This window comes from Cygnus olor, chromosome 2, assembly GCF_009769625.2.
Source record: "Cygnus olor isolate bCygOlo1 chromosome 2, bCygOlo1.pri.v2, whole genome shotgun sequence".
Lineage (NCBI taxonomy): Eukaryota > Metazoa > Chordata > Aves > Anseriformes > Anatidae > Cygnus > Cygnus olor.
The window spans coordinates 30,852,853-30,868,359 of NC_049170.1; the positions used below are offsets into that span (position 1 = coordinate 30,852,853).

A 15,507-nucleotide genomic window follows, 5' to 3' on the forward strand; every position below is an offset into this window, starting at 1 on the left:
TGGTAAAAAAAAAATGTACATGAAAGAACAGATGGAAGGTTTGTTAGAAAGCTGTTACTTTTACTTGTAATTTACTTAAGTCATTTTTCCTCCCATTGACTCACACAAACTCAACGCTTGACTCACTCTTCTGTGAACTCAAACAGTGTTATGTTGACTTGTTGGCAAATAGAGAAACTCAAATTTACCAGCTCATAATCAGCAGCTCAACAAATTGTCTCAAACGATGTTATGGTAGGTATTATAGACAAGCTCTTTTCAGGTTTAAGAAAAAGCGTATCAGAATTTTTCATGTCATTTAGACTGCTGCAAGTAGTAGTATTCACGGCAGTCGTTTACCTTCCAGCTTTGAAGAAAGATATTTCACTTTCTCTCTAATAAATCATTCACTATCAAGGACTAAATGTAATTTAAATCACTTAATCTTTTTCTGCATGCGATGTTAATTTTTATCTCTTCATGGATGCACCTTTTATACTAATAAAACACAATATTATAGAAAAAAAGTGTAAAAATATAAAGTTTAAGTGTTTGTTATCAAATTCTAGCACTCATGCTATTGAGATAAGTATTATCTCCACCAGAAGTGACTTATCATATGGAATGTCAACATCTTATGATGCACAGAGAAATTCTTCCCAGTGAGTGTATCCTCCAGTGCATTGAATGTAAGGCTCCTGTATCTGGAGAACTAAAGTGGTAGAGATAGAAAGCAGAGTGACCATACCATTAGCAGTGGAAGTACTAAAAAGAAACTGATCAACTTTCACAGTATACGAGGAGATCCGAGTCAATGCTCATTCCTACACTGCTGATGCTTGGGAACAGCAAATCCCTTAAAATTCCACAGAAAGAAAGTGGTTGGACCAAGGCAAAGAGGTCTTGGGTGAAAAGAAAGTGTGATCTCAGAAAAGATAGGTCAAAAACCTCTTCCTTTTGTTCTTTGAGTCTCTGTCTCAAAAAGCATAGAGGACAAATAAGATACATGATAAATACTAATCTACCTGCTGAAAGTCAGATATGCTTACAGTAAGCCCCAATATATTTGTGGCCATCATCTTCAGCTTGCTTTACAGCTGCCTCAGTGACTGAAAAGCTTTATGGTGAACATCATGCCATTTCATGTCACTTCTACTTTAAGAACCTGAGTAAAATAATATTAACCTAAAGTTTAGGTAAAAACTTGTCCTGGTTTCAGGTAGGACAGAGTTAATATTCCTCCTAGTAGCTGGCAGGGTGCTATGTTTTGGATTAGAATGAGAAGAGCGCTGATAACATGCTGATGTTTTAATTGTTGTAGAGCAGTGCTTACACCAAGCCAAGGACTTTTCAGCTTCTCGCTCTGTCCTGCTAGCGAGCAGGCTAGGGATGCAGCAGGAGCTGGGAGGGGACAGACCCAGGACAGCTGACCCAAACTGGCCAAAGGGGTATTCCATACCATCTGACATCATGCTGAACAAGATATAGGGGTGGCTAGCCAGGGTGGAGGGGGGGCCGGCTGCTCGGGGATAGGCTGGGCATCGGTCAACGGGTGGTGAGCAATTGCATTGTGCATCACTTATTTTGTACACATTATTACTATTAATACTATTATTATTATTATTGTTATTATTATTATTATTGTTATTCTTTTCCCTGTCTTAATAAACTGTCTTTATCTCAACTCACAGACTTCACTTTCCCGTTTCTCTCCCCCATCCCGGAGAGGGAGGGGGGAGGGTGAGCGAACGGCTGTGTGGTGTTTGACTGCCAGCCGGGCTAAACCACAACAAAACTAAATCTAAAATATTTCTCCTTTGCATCTTTTCACTTATTTTTATATTATTTCATTATTCCTAGGAATCAGCCATGACAGAAGGTCAGAAGAAATACAAAAATTAAATTAAAAAAGAGAAACAAACAGCAACAAAAAAACACCAGAATGATGAAATAATGAACAATGAAAGCACAGATACGAACTTTTCTAATGGTGCTTAACGGTAAAAAGCCAAGACAGTGGAACTGCATATAAAGCACAAAAACATGCATTCAGGTAACTGAATGTATACAAAGCAAAAAGCATAACAATAAGACCTACTTTATTTTCCACATAAGAGGGTATGTAAAGTACCATATACACAGAACTTTTCTAAGTTTCTAAATTTCTAAGACAATTTAACCTATTTTACCAATGACCTAGCTTGAATGAAGAAATACTCTCATGAGGCAGAAAGCTTTTCCATGAAGAAAAATATCTATCTAAAGGATATCTGAAAGACCATTTAACTCAAAGAGGAATGATAAGCATGTCTTTCTCAGAAATATACATACATCTGCAATTCTTTAAGATTCAGCTACATGCACATAAGCACATGCAAAACTTGAAGCAGATGACAGATTTAGAATGTACGAAAGTAACCAGAAGGACCAGCAAACTAGAGAAAATTCCCTTTCTCTCTTGTGAAAATTAGTATGTTCCACAGGACTAAACCCTGAACTGACTCATGTCTGTAGTCCCACGCTCCTTAATGATACAATTCAAAGAGGTAACAGGGGACCAGGAACAGCAGCTTCTGAACACTCTTATTAATTTCTTGTTATTGTACACTGAGGTAAGCAACTGAAGTGAAGAAATGTAAAAATATTCTTCTCCTAGAATAACGAGTTCCAGCAACTTTTTTCATCCGCTTAATAGAGACTATGGTGCAAGAAACTTTGGCAGGAAGAGAGTTACCTAATCTGAAACATTCTGTTCCTGCCTGAAATGATTATCAGGATACTCACAGGCTATATTCCTTCATTTCTAATCCTTGAGATAATTATTTTCTTCATAAGAACAGATTTTTTTTTTTTTGAAGGCAAAGATCTATTTAGCGTGATTTGTCATATCACTAACAAAGCTCTCAGACTTTATATAGAATATAGATATTTTTCATAGTTTAAATAATTTCAGAGATAACCATAACTCACTGCATTAACCTTTGGACTTCCCAGCCCTGAAAAGTAATTTATGAAACACCCAGGGCCACAGTAACTTCACTGTCCCATAAACTGCTCTCAAAAGGTATATGTACAACCAGTTAAAAAGAATATAGTTCAAGACATGCTGGCTATATTCCCTTCTCTTTGATCACCACATCTTCATTATCAGGGTTGAGGTTTTGAAGGTGACCTTGAGTCATTTGCATTAGTCTATGATTCAATACATTTTTTCACTGATGTTTTATTTGCGCTGGTGAAGTTTGAAAAAGTAGCAATTTTCAGTACATGTTCAAAAGTTAATTACTCTGTTGTACTGAAGTTCATTATAACAGCCTAATTATCAGATAGATTCTTTATTTTCCCCATCTTACTTTTTCCCTCCCAATATAGATATTTTCTTGCTGATGCCTTTCAACATATAATATTGCAACCAAAATCCAGAGTACATAATTGGTTTTCCTTAGCAAGGTTAAGCATAATGATTCTTATTTCAAGGGAAAAAAAAAAAAGCAATAGAAAATATTACCATAAAAATGCTATTCACTAATAATATATGTTAATAGTGATAAACTACCTGCCTGGTAACTTAGTAAATGACACACAGAGTACGTATCCTGAAGCCTGGGAGTTCATAGCACTGTTGGGTGGAGAGACCAGGATACTTATGGGAGGGAACAGAGTCAGGAGTGTAGGAGATAATTCATGTCTGGGGAGGAGATGTACAGGATTTTTTATTTTTGGAAGATTTCTTGAGGATAGGAAAAGACTTCAGCAACAGGAAGGTCAGAAGGAAACAGCTGGCAGATAGGTATGGAATAATATTCTTGAAGCAGGCTTATGCAACAGATCCAGGATTGATCAAGTTAGAAGTTAAGGTCATAGTCCTGCCAGAAATAATATGCTTTAGTGAGAGGAAATGAACAGAAGACATGGGCACTTTACTCCGGTGCCTCAGAGAACCTTAACAATTACAACTGGGCATAAACAAACAAACAAAATCTTTTAAACATTTTTTGATTTTTTTTTTAAAAATAGAGTTCTGCCTTGCATGGACAACAATGGGAACTAGGAGCCAAACACCTGAAGCCATTTACACCCTCAGATACCCTGCCTGAGTTGTTCAGATTCCATAAGAAACACACGAATGTCTAAAAGTATCAAAGCAAAACAAACAAACAAACAAACAAAAACAACATTCATTAAAACAGGTAGGTAGACAGAGGTGAGAGGCACGTAAGCTGCTCAATAGAGACCGGCTTTCTTCTTAAAGATATAAAAGCAAAGGAAAATCTTTCTTAATCTTAACACTTTCAACTCTGAACTCTCTTTTGGATCTGAGTGCCTAAAAATGGCTACTCACCTTAAACAAAGTGTTGGAGATTATTGTACCTTCATGTGTTGTATCTGAACTTGACTGGTATGCATTTAAATGCATTTAAAATGCACCTCCCCAGGTGGCCAACTCCTAAGCTTTATGGACAGCTGTCCTCACAGCATTAAGCATGAACAAGGGCTGAGGGCAAGTGAAGAGTTTTGTTCTAATGCAGAAGCTGGATGTAGTTGCATGAAAAGTAGTCAGTTTCTTAAGTATATTTGTGAAAATATTTCTGGTGATATTGTGTACATGAACATATTTAAATACATTTAGACATCTGATAAAAATATCTTGAAGTTAGCATAATACATTTCCACACATTATATTTCCTTAAATTGAAAAGAGAACTAGTCATTTAGAAAGCAGTGACACTTACGCAGATTACTCTAGCATCCAAAATTTACCACATATGCATGCTCATCTGTCTAGAAGTTAATTTGAAATCTTTTAAGTGCATGTCAGAGAAAAAAAAATCAGGGGGTGATTTGGTGGGGTGGAGGGGGGTGAGAAAAAAAAATCATAGGCTTAATTAAGCACAATAATTTATTGAAAATAAAACAAATACAAGCAAACATCTTGTGTAATGAAAAGATGTTAGTCAACTTTGAGTTGATTGAATTTTTGCAAACCAATTAAAAGATTAATGTTTTAAAAAGCCTAAGACTGGAAGTAGATTGACTATTTCATTTTAAGCAGTGGTAATTTCTGTAGCTCAGGAGTAATGATGAGGTAGCTAGTGTAACTCAAATTTGAATGCAAAGTGTATTGTAGAAGCTCTATTTTGCATTCAAGACACTAAAATAATATAAACTGTATGACTGTAACATGGTGGAATTTGGCTCAGAATTTAAAAAAGAAACTCTCTCCATAATATGCAGTAAAGGATATCATATTTAAATAAGTTTAAGATGTTTTCAGTCTATTCCATTTTACTCAAGAAAGCATTTTTTCTCCAACACAACATAAAGAACTATATTTAAATAAGTTTAAGATGTCAGCCAGTCCATTCTGTTTTCCTTTAAAAAAAATATAATTCAACTGTCAGTAAAGACAATTATAATGTTTCTCAAAGTTCCCATCAATGAGAATAATGAAAATACTGTTCCTACAAGACCTATCCAACCAGAGAGGAAAAAAAACTACATTCTAACATGATAGACAGACAAAATTGCCTGTAAGAGTAAAATTAAAGGAGGAAGCAATATGATAGTTTCACAGGTTTTACACCATAATTAAATGCCAAATCAAATACATCTCATACTTTTTCAATCTGCCATTTTCAGATACCTAGAATAATATGACTCAGCAAAGTGTCACCTTTAGCATTTAAAAAAAGTTAAAAAAAAATTATTAACTCCTCCACACTCTCTCCCACACAATATTTTTTTCTGTACCTTCCTTGTTAGTAGCTAATCACAATTTGAAATCACAGTGCATTTTGTTACTCTGCCTGGCATGAGAATCTTATTATCATTCCCTGTATCATAGACTCTTGTAAGATTAAAACACCCCCTCCTCACAATAAAATAAAATTAAATTAAAAAATTCTTCTAAGATACAGGATATTCTTATAACAACTTAATACCTCATAAGGCATCTTGCATTTTATATTCACATCCTACACTTCACATACCTTAAAGTAATATCACGATACTTTTAGGCTACAGCAATACAGTACCTTTTAGAGCACTGAGGTGCTTTCTAAGAAAAAAGGATGTGTTCTAAAGGCACAAAATTAGTTCTACTGAAAGCAGAATATCTGAACCTGGGGAGAACCCATCACAGCTGCTGATCTCAGCCACATGAACTCAACAGATCATCATCATCTCCCTCTCATTCACTGCCATCTCTTATTTTAAAGCCTAGCCACAAACCACCCCTAATCTTTCATATGCACAATGAAATCAGCCTTTGTCCTTCCTTTACTTGCTTGAAAGGTGTATGTCCTATGCAGTACTTTCACTTTGTGATATGCATGCAATGCAACATCAGGTAACCTAAATATTCAATAGTTGTCTGGATTTTTTTTTATTATTATTTTTAGCTTTAGCAGAAACAGCATTTGCAACATTTCTTTCTCCTCAGGCCTCTCAGTACTAAAAGAGATGTCATAATGCAGCAAGAAGCCATGAGAGAGCAGTGGACTAAGATATGAGTCTCATAAAAAACAATCAGACAGAGTATTCTCAACAAGAAAAAAAAAAAAAAAAAAAAAGAAAAGCAAGTTTTAGAGGGAAGGTTCTTTTTAGTGAAATGAATCTAAATCCTAAAGAACTGTTTTACTATCTCTACGCCTTGTGGAATCTAAATCCTAAAGAACTGTTTTACTATCTCTACGCCTTGTGACTAAGTGCTTTTTACCTTGATTCTGGTGAGTGGGGAGGGAAAAAAAAAGCAACTGATTACTAATTTATTTTTTTTTTATCTGTGAGACTGAGTCAATATAGACATACATTGTACGAATTTATGGTGGTTGTGTGCTAACCTAAACAGCGTAGGCAATAATTTTTTCCTGACATGAAAGAAATTGATTTAGGTGCTCTGTCAATGCCACTGGACATGATAGTACTGCAAGTCGGTGATTAGGGACAATCCTGATGATTCTGAATAAATATTACTTCAGAATGGGCATGTACAGATGCTTTGAGACTTACACAGAAGAATATGTCTGAACTAAAATGCAGAAACCCTCCCTACAAAACAAACAAAACAAAACAAAAAAAAAAGGAAATTCTGCAGGCAGTTAGGGTGTCTGCAGTTCATGGTTTAAGAAACAATATATACTTTTCTCATCTTCAGATTAAGGAATGCTTTACAGGCATCTTTATAAACCAGAATGAACAAGGAAATTCAAAGGATTATATTAAAAAAATCCACCATCCCAGAAGAGGTATGGGACCTTCTGCTGCACTGCTAGAACTCCGGTCATTTGGAAATAGTTTGATAGACTGAATGATGTATTAGAAAGAAACATGGATTTATTTCATGCTCCTGCAGTGCTGAAACAGAGAATGGTTTTGTTAAGTAGGTGATTTTTCTACTCTAAAAGCCCAGTTTCATACTAAAAAAGGACCCATTTATGAACTCAGTTATACAGTCACAGACTCATTTCCTGTCTTTATATTTCCAGTTTGCTTTCAAAGTTATTCCCTTCTGCAATTTGCCTTTTAAAGGAATAAACTGCTATTGAAATTGTGGGGGCAGAAAAAAAAAAATCACATTTCCTCCAATGCACTTGTGAATTTCATTATATGTGAAAAGCAGTTTTTAGCTGCAGAAGCCAATATTGCTTAGAGGAAATCGAGTAGAGGGGCAGCTGGAGGTGAAAGGCTAGTGTATACTTTCCATGACCTGTCAAGCTGAAGCATACGCATGTGATGTAGGCCACTTGCAACGGAGTGAACCTAAAAAAGGTGGGAAGTTCTCCTGGTGTCAAGGGAAAAGCCTTAGAGAATGAGCTGAAAACATTTGCAACAAATTGGCAAAGTCATTTGAGTTCGATTTATGTCTTGTGTTTCAAAGTGGGTCAAGAATTCCCTACACCCCGTACATCTAATTTCCTTTCTCTTTAACTAAAAAAGGGCATTGATAGGAGTGTGAGGGAAGAGGAACTAAGTAGGAGGCAGTGAGTTTTTTGAAGGTAGAAAAGTGTATCCACTAGAAAAGAGAAAGCCTTCCCAAATACAGAATTTGTGGATAATTCAGACCACCAAAACTCAAACAAAAATAACCTCCCCCCAAAAAGACGTTTTTACAGAATGCTAAACTTCAAAAATATTAAATTTTCAAATTATTCCACTGGTACTAAATTCACTGCTAAAATATCAGGGATTAAATTTTATATCAGAAAGCAAAGAAACAGCATCCTAAATTTCCACAAATTCTTTATTTTTTTATTTTTTTTATTGCAAGAACTATGTGGCAAATTATAATTAGCAGCATTGCCTTTTATTCTACTTCATTTGGAACAGGAGAATTAGGGTAACATAGTTTATTTGTTTTATTCAGTGTGCTTTGATTGACCTTTTATTGATAGATTGATATTTTCCTAATGACTGCCACAGATTCTTAAAGGCCAATCGTCAAATTTTCTATTTTTTTTCTCTGCACGAGAAAAGGAGTACATAAAATGCCTTAATGATCTTCAATTTGCAAAGGTGTGCATCTTATCCTACAGATACAGTTTCTCATCATGATATTTTCATTTCAGTTAATTTCAAAGAATAAGTTAAACACAAGTTAATTGAGAGTAAAAACAAGTCCTGTCTCCTCTTTATCATTATAACTCTATAGATAGCTCTACCTGAAATAAACAATACAGCTTCTTCTTCTGTGCTTCAGCTGTATGTATACTGATTTTCTTTGGTTTCCAAAATCATTTCTGAAATGCTTCATGCATACAACCTTAGGAAGAAATTCTCAAAAAATATATTGAAATAGGAACTCAAGTCTGCAAATTTCAAAGTTTAGATTTGTATTTGCACCATCTTGATATTTTAATGCATATATTGTTTGCAGAGCAAGTATAGAAACCAGCAGATAAGAGACTTCCCTTAGCACATATGTTTTCACAATGCATCATACTTGATAGCTTCAACAAAGCTAGTTGTATTTTGACAAACTTCACCCACAGACACAGGTTCAGTGCATTTTATTTGTGACAAAATTGGACCATTTCTATTTGATTGATTATAACTATTATTAATGCTCAAATATATGTCTGCAAATTATACGAACGTTTTTTTCCACTCAGAAGCAACATTCAGGTGCCCAGAAAACTGATGGGGGTGAAACAAAGGCTACTCCTTGTAAGCATCAGCATTTTGGAGAAGTTCAGGGTTGTTTTATTAATTAAGATGAAATACTCATAAGAGATGGGAATGTCCATAGTAGAGCCAGCTCAACCACTTGTTTGTTGACATATCCTCAGAGACAGTGAAGTTGAGCATTTAGTGATACGCAAAAGATGCTAAGCAAAAATAGTATCAGATTCCAGCCTTAGAGAAAAAGAAAATCTGAGTCCTATACACACAAGAAAATAAAAAAGAGCATAAAAATCTTGAAAATAGGGCCAAAAGTGTCAGGTAATAGAGCAGCAACATGCTTTCACAGATCTCTGACTACCCTAGTCTTGGCCTAACTCCCAGCTTCAGAAGTTGGATCAAACTAACCGTCATTTTGCCAAAGCTGATGGAAGCTCTAAAAATGTAAATCTGAGCTGCAGTATAAAAGTGAAAGAATATTTCTTGCCTTATACAATTTTTTCAAAGCACATAAATCTTAAAATTAAATGCTGGGACTCTTTGCTCTGTTTGGGCTATGCAGCAGCCAAAATAGGTTACCAAAATTAATGGAAATAGGGCAGTAAGCTTTTTCAGGATTATAATGTGATGCAAGTGTTGGGTGGAGTGATGACAAGTCTACTGCTCCTCTAGATATCTATTTCATTTTTCTGCACTCAGAAGTTGCACATAGTTGTTCCATCTACAGAAGCCAACAAATTCATGCATCTAGATTTTCATGAAACACAATTTGTCAATCTACTCCAGCACTAATTATCATTTACTAAATCCTCACAACCAATCTTGTTTATATATTTATATATATATATATAATGTTGTATATGCATTAAAATATTAGGAAGCATAGTTTATGAAGGTAAATATCTTCTAAATTAGAGGCTATTGATAAGCATGTGCAACCCAAAACCCTGCAGATTTTTTTAAAAAGTTGGAAGGTTTAAAGTAGAAATGCAAAGTTGGTGGCTTACACTTACATGTGACTAAGGTGAGATACTAGGCTGAAAGAAAATTGCCCATTGCTGGGCAAATTTGACTTCTTTGTAACCTTCTGGGTCAAGTTATGGAAATACTAAGAAATGAAGGATGCCATACACAAGCGTTTTGACAAGAAGCATATAAGTGCATTAAGTGTGTTATATTATTGTGACATGAACATCGTAGTTAATTTATACAGAGTAAATCTAAGCTGTTTTGTACAGTAACAGCAGGTTTTACAAGAACAACTAATACTTAGTTTAATGACTGTCTAAGTTGGTAAACTGATCAAGACAACTTCAGCAAGACACTTATAAGATGTATATACAAAGCTATATATATTTTTTATATTATATATATATCAGATGTAATAAGACATTGTGTACACGCACTATACATGGAAAATATTTGCACGTAACCCAATATACTATATAGAAACCCTTTTTTATTTGGTTGTTTAAAACAAAAGAGAATTGAAGAACGTGTCCATGTGAATGCTTGTTTGCCTAGCATTATTCACTTCAACCCCAACACCTTGCCAATGAGTTATGATCTACTGCATCTTTTATAAAAATAAAAATCCTAATCCATTTTAATTTGGTTTATAATTTTTCCCTCGTTCTTACACATTAAGGTCTGTCCTATCCCTGGACTGTGGAAAATAGATTCTTGTATTCTTCTGGCATGATGGAATGGTGTGTAATGTTATGGTGAGCCTTAACAGGCATCTAGGTTTTATTGTAACACAAATATTAATAACATAGGGTGGTGGTGCTAAATCGGTAAACTGACTTTAACTGTTCTTGTTATATGAATCAATATATCAAAAGCTTGGGCTCATTTGTACTGAGTATGGTTTCCCAGAAGTAATGCCAGACTCTCTTGATCCTTTTTTTTTTTTTTTCCCTCCTTTTCCACTTGTTTTCTCTGTGAATAGCTAGGTAAGGAATGAAATGCTGACCCAGTTAAAACCTAAACCAACTCTCTCGGTCTGTTTGATAAGGTCTTCAAAATAGAATAGAAAACTCTGCTCCTCAGAGCCTGATTGCAATAAGGGACAAACTAACATGGAGGCGGAAGAATAGAGCATAATGTGACAAACTCAGTTGGATGTTTATAAGGGGGGGAAAGAAAAAAAAAAGCGAACTCTGGTCTCAGTTGGTATCAATATTGACTTTTTCCTGTACTTAGGAGGATGCTAAGATGCCGTGTTTTATCATAAGTATACTCTAAAAAGCAAATCTCCTGATCATCCTCACTTGCTGAGCTTTGATTCATATTGCACCTCCACAGTGTTAAAACTGGATTCCTCTGGGGTGAAACTCAACTGGAAGATGCCTTCTGGCAGGACACTCAATGCTCTCCAGCTTCCCTATTCCCAATAGGGAATTCAGTCTACCCACCAGTCTGCATTCAGTCTAAAGCAAAACATGCACAGTGCAAACTCAGATCCTCAGCACCAACCAGTTTGCTCTAGAGATTAGTTCCTATTGTGCTGCACTACTTTATAGCGCAGAGCTATATCACATAAGCACCCGCAAGAGAAACCCTAAGACCCATCAGTTGTAATGATGCCTCAAAACAAACAGTAAATCTTGCTTTCTGAAGCAAGTGCACAGTATAGTGAAGAACACCTATTATTTTTTGGAGGAAAACTAACAAAAACTACACTCTTTAAAAACAGAAAAAAGCATCGGACATGTAAGCAAATGCATTTCTTAGATGAAACTTCTCAAAAGCTTATTTTGTTTTCACCCTGGAAGCTTTGTATTCTAACTTTTGGGATCAAAATGGATAACTATGGAGTAAACAGAATAGAGAATGACATATCTTCTAGGAAATGTTTATAATATAAATTTACCTAGAAGTGTGATGTTGCTGACAAACGCTGGCAAAAAAAAATAATAATAATCAGTCATGAATTAGAAGATCAGTAACAGAACTTCTAGTGTGTTACCTCATTCATCCATGAAAGAGGAATACTCAGTGGTGAAAGCATAATTAATATCCTATTTCCTTTAGGGTCAATAAAACACAAGAATAATAAGAAATACTTGTAACATTGCCTTTCTACAGCTGAAAAAAAAAAAAAGATGAAATGGATTACTTTAAGATAGGAAAAATTATAACAAAGGATGCAAACACTTTTAACTCAGAATCATTCCATTTAAATGTCACTATTTTGAATAAACATTCCTTTTCTATTAAAAATGAAGAAATATTCATAATATTAGGTTAAATTATATTACTGTGATATCATATGCAACCAAAAAATATGTATGCCTCTGAAATTCCAGAAACAAACACTTTGAGCATTTCATTAATATTAGTTATAAATATTGGATATCTCTTCAAATTTATCTTAAAAAAATATGGAATTAAATTTTTGCATACAACACAAATACATTAAAACACATTCTGCAGTTACTTTAGTGTCTGAATATAGAACAGAATTAGTAGGATTGGTTAGGAGTGATTCATCCCTTGTTTTGGAAGCGTACATGAAAGATGAAGGTATACAATCCAGAAGTTCTGAACAAGGAGTGTTGAACAGCTGTGCTGTTCCCTCTCTCAGAAAAAAAAAAAAAAAAAAAAAAAAAGAAAAAAGTTCATATCCCACCCAGGGAGAAGAAATGACCCTGATAAAGAATGTAAGTGATCTTGTTTGACCTGTGACGCAAGACTAGTGCTGACCTCTACCGCCTAACCACAATACATGTTTTTTGTTATAAGATTGAGCAAGTGTGCATTGCTGAAAAGGAATGCAGGGAATACGAATGATGCTGAAAGTCAGGAGAATGAACTATTGATTGTGGAAGTGAAAGTGTGTTTGTACAGGCAGGTAAGAAAGGCAGAATGGATGATGAAGAAGAAACAGCAGGAAAAAATAAATAAAATAAATGTACACATAACAAAACCATTTCTATTCTAGAAAGAAATCAAAGAACATGACACTTCCTTGTTCCTTCCTCAGACTAACACTTCTCTTAATAAATTTTTAAAACTGATATTATAGCATTTAAAACAAAAACACAAATATTGTCCCATATAATTAAGAAAGTACCAAAATGTTAATCCTACTCTTTTAATTTGGTGATGTCAGCATCATCAGCATTCCATATTATTTATAAAACTCTTCAAATGATAAATTAAGTACTTCTTACCCAGCACATGCAGAGCATGATTAATCACTCTCATTCAGAAACCATCCATCCCATTCTTTTTTTTTTTCCTCTTTAAAATAAGCAAATACTCTTTATTTGCCAACAGCTGGATGCATTTTTTTTTTTCTAATATCAGCATAGAATAAAAACCCAATGTTCCTGAAAAAAAAATCACATGAAAGATTTTAATTGTCAGCTTTCTCACATGGTAACGTTAAAGTAAAATAACTTTCCACTGGCAATTTCCACAATGCAACTTTCTACCTGCAGGAAGCAGAACACTTGATATCCAGTCCTTATAACATATTGTCTGTGCAGGTGTTTTGCTAAATATGATTAATGCACCAAATGAAAAGCTGAAGTCAAATTTAATCCATGCAATCTCAAAGCACAAATCAATGCACTTTTTTCACATCCAAGAAGGATGATTTATTAAAGGAACTGTGGAAGGAAAGGAATTTATTAAACGAACTCACGCCAGCTGAAAATTTGGCCTGCAATTTTACATGTGACTAATAGAAAAATTAGAGAATATGCCAATAAATATAATTATATTGCTTTTTTTTTTTCAATAGAAACATTTTTCTTTAATCCTGAAATATAAGCACAGAGGACCAAGAACAAAAGAATAACACTGCCAGGTCTGATGTACAAATCCTGGTAATATGTGAAGCAATCACACAAAGAGAGTCTAACCTGTCAGCAGTCAATATGCAGTACATTTTTAGTAACAGTAAGAATATGTTTGGTGGAGTTGGATGACTCAAAAGACAGGAAATATAACATGGATCTTTACATCTTTGGGTCACAGGTTCAAATGCAACCCCAGGCTGGATTCACAGTGCAGTGCATAAAGTGCCTGCTTACAAATTTGAACCCAGATGCCATTTACTCTAAGAGTAAATTCTACCTTAAGAGGTATGGATGTAGAGGTGAAAAAAAAGATATTCAAAAGAAGGTCCAAGGGAACTAGGACACCCAGCAGGGAACTGCAGCCAGAGTTCCATAGCAAAATACCTTTTTTCTCCATAGAGTAAGCATTTCAATTCAAAGTGCAATTGCATACTTGCGTTCCTAACTGATGATCTCTAGTCTGGAGTCTATCTCCAGAGCCAGGTGTTCAAGGCACCTGAAGTGAGGTGCCCAACAACGGGGTGCCTCGAAGTATTGAGCAAGATTAGCTTGTTCTAAAATGTAGTCAGAGAAGCATGTGGTGATGTCTGTAAAACCTTTTACAAAGTCTGCCTCCAAAAAATTTGATAAACTCAACAGATAAATGGTTTAGGAAAATTACTTCAATTTTGTCCCCAGCTTAGGGGAGTTCACACCCATATTCATTATTTTTAATGTTCCAACTGCCATACTAAAATCTATCCTGAGAAAAAGAAAATGTTTTCTCATTCCTCCTGTTGAATTTATATCTCTATACAGGAATAGAATAAGAGAGTCAAGAAATGAGAGGAAACCTTTACCTGAAGAGGTGAACGTGACTCTACAGAGCACAAACTTGAGAAATCTCAATTCTAGTCCTAGCTCTTGTTGCTGTTTATGCAACTTCAGATTAAATTGACATTCACTAGGTAAAATACAGATAAAGTCTGCTGATTCAGGTACTTCTCTAGAAGTGTTATTTGTCTCTGCAGACAGAAAAAAGGAAAAAAAAAAAAAAAAGAATTGCACCTGGTTCTCTTTTTGCTTCCTGAACAACTTCTGTCATTCTTAACCTATTATAACCTATTATACCCAAGGGAAGAGAAGGAGAAGTACCAAGTGTGTGTGCTACAACAAAAAGGATGCTGCTGCATCTTGAAGGGATCTTGAACCCGTCAGTGTCACGAGCACATTCTGTAGAAGTATACTGGAATTGGGGTCCCCATGGTATAGACAGGGGAAGTTGGTCTTGGTCTCCAACAGAGTTACACATGCTCAGACTGCAGCAGGCCTCAGCAAGCAAAGCAGTTGAAATCTGGGTACTCTCAGCATAAATGAAGTTTTCAATGACAATTTTGTACTTAGCTGATTTGCATAGTCCCACTAGAGGTTGTAAAACCTTTAGCCATCAGCCTAGTCTAGCCTTCAGTTACCAATGTCTGAAGTTGCTGCCAACTGACAGAACATCAACAATTCATGAGGTGAACATAACTGTATTTGCAAAAAAATTCCCTACCAGTTCACATCTCTTCTTCTAAAAGAGGTTCTAAGCTTTCATCTGGATGGAAATAAGGCACAC

At 35.2% G+C, this 15,507-nt stretch overlaps 1 protein-coding gene across 3 annotated transcripts in view; it reads right to left on the reverse strand.

Moving 5' to 3' along the window:
• Window positions 1–15,507, reverse strand: part of AGMO (alkylglycerol monooxygenase) — a 196,893-nt gene that overhangs the window by 32,348 nt on the left and 149,038 nt on the right. The window contains exon 13 of one of the 3 annotated variants that reach the window (XM_040548952.1): window positions 13,340–13,436. The exons of the other annotated variants lie outside the window; for them this stretch is intronic. Coding sequence (XP_040404886.1) covers window positions 13,410–13,436 — 27 coding nt within the window. The 3' untranslated portion in view covers window positions 13,340–13,409. Of the gene's footprint in view, window positions 1–13,339; window positions 13,437–15,507 lie in introns of those variants that run through there. 3 annotated transcript variants of the gene reach the window in all.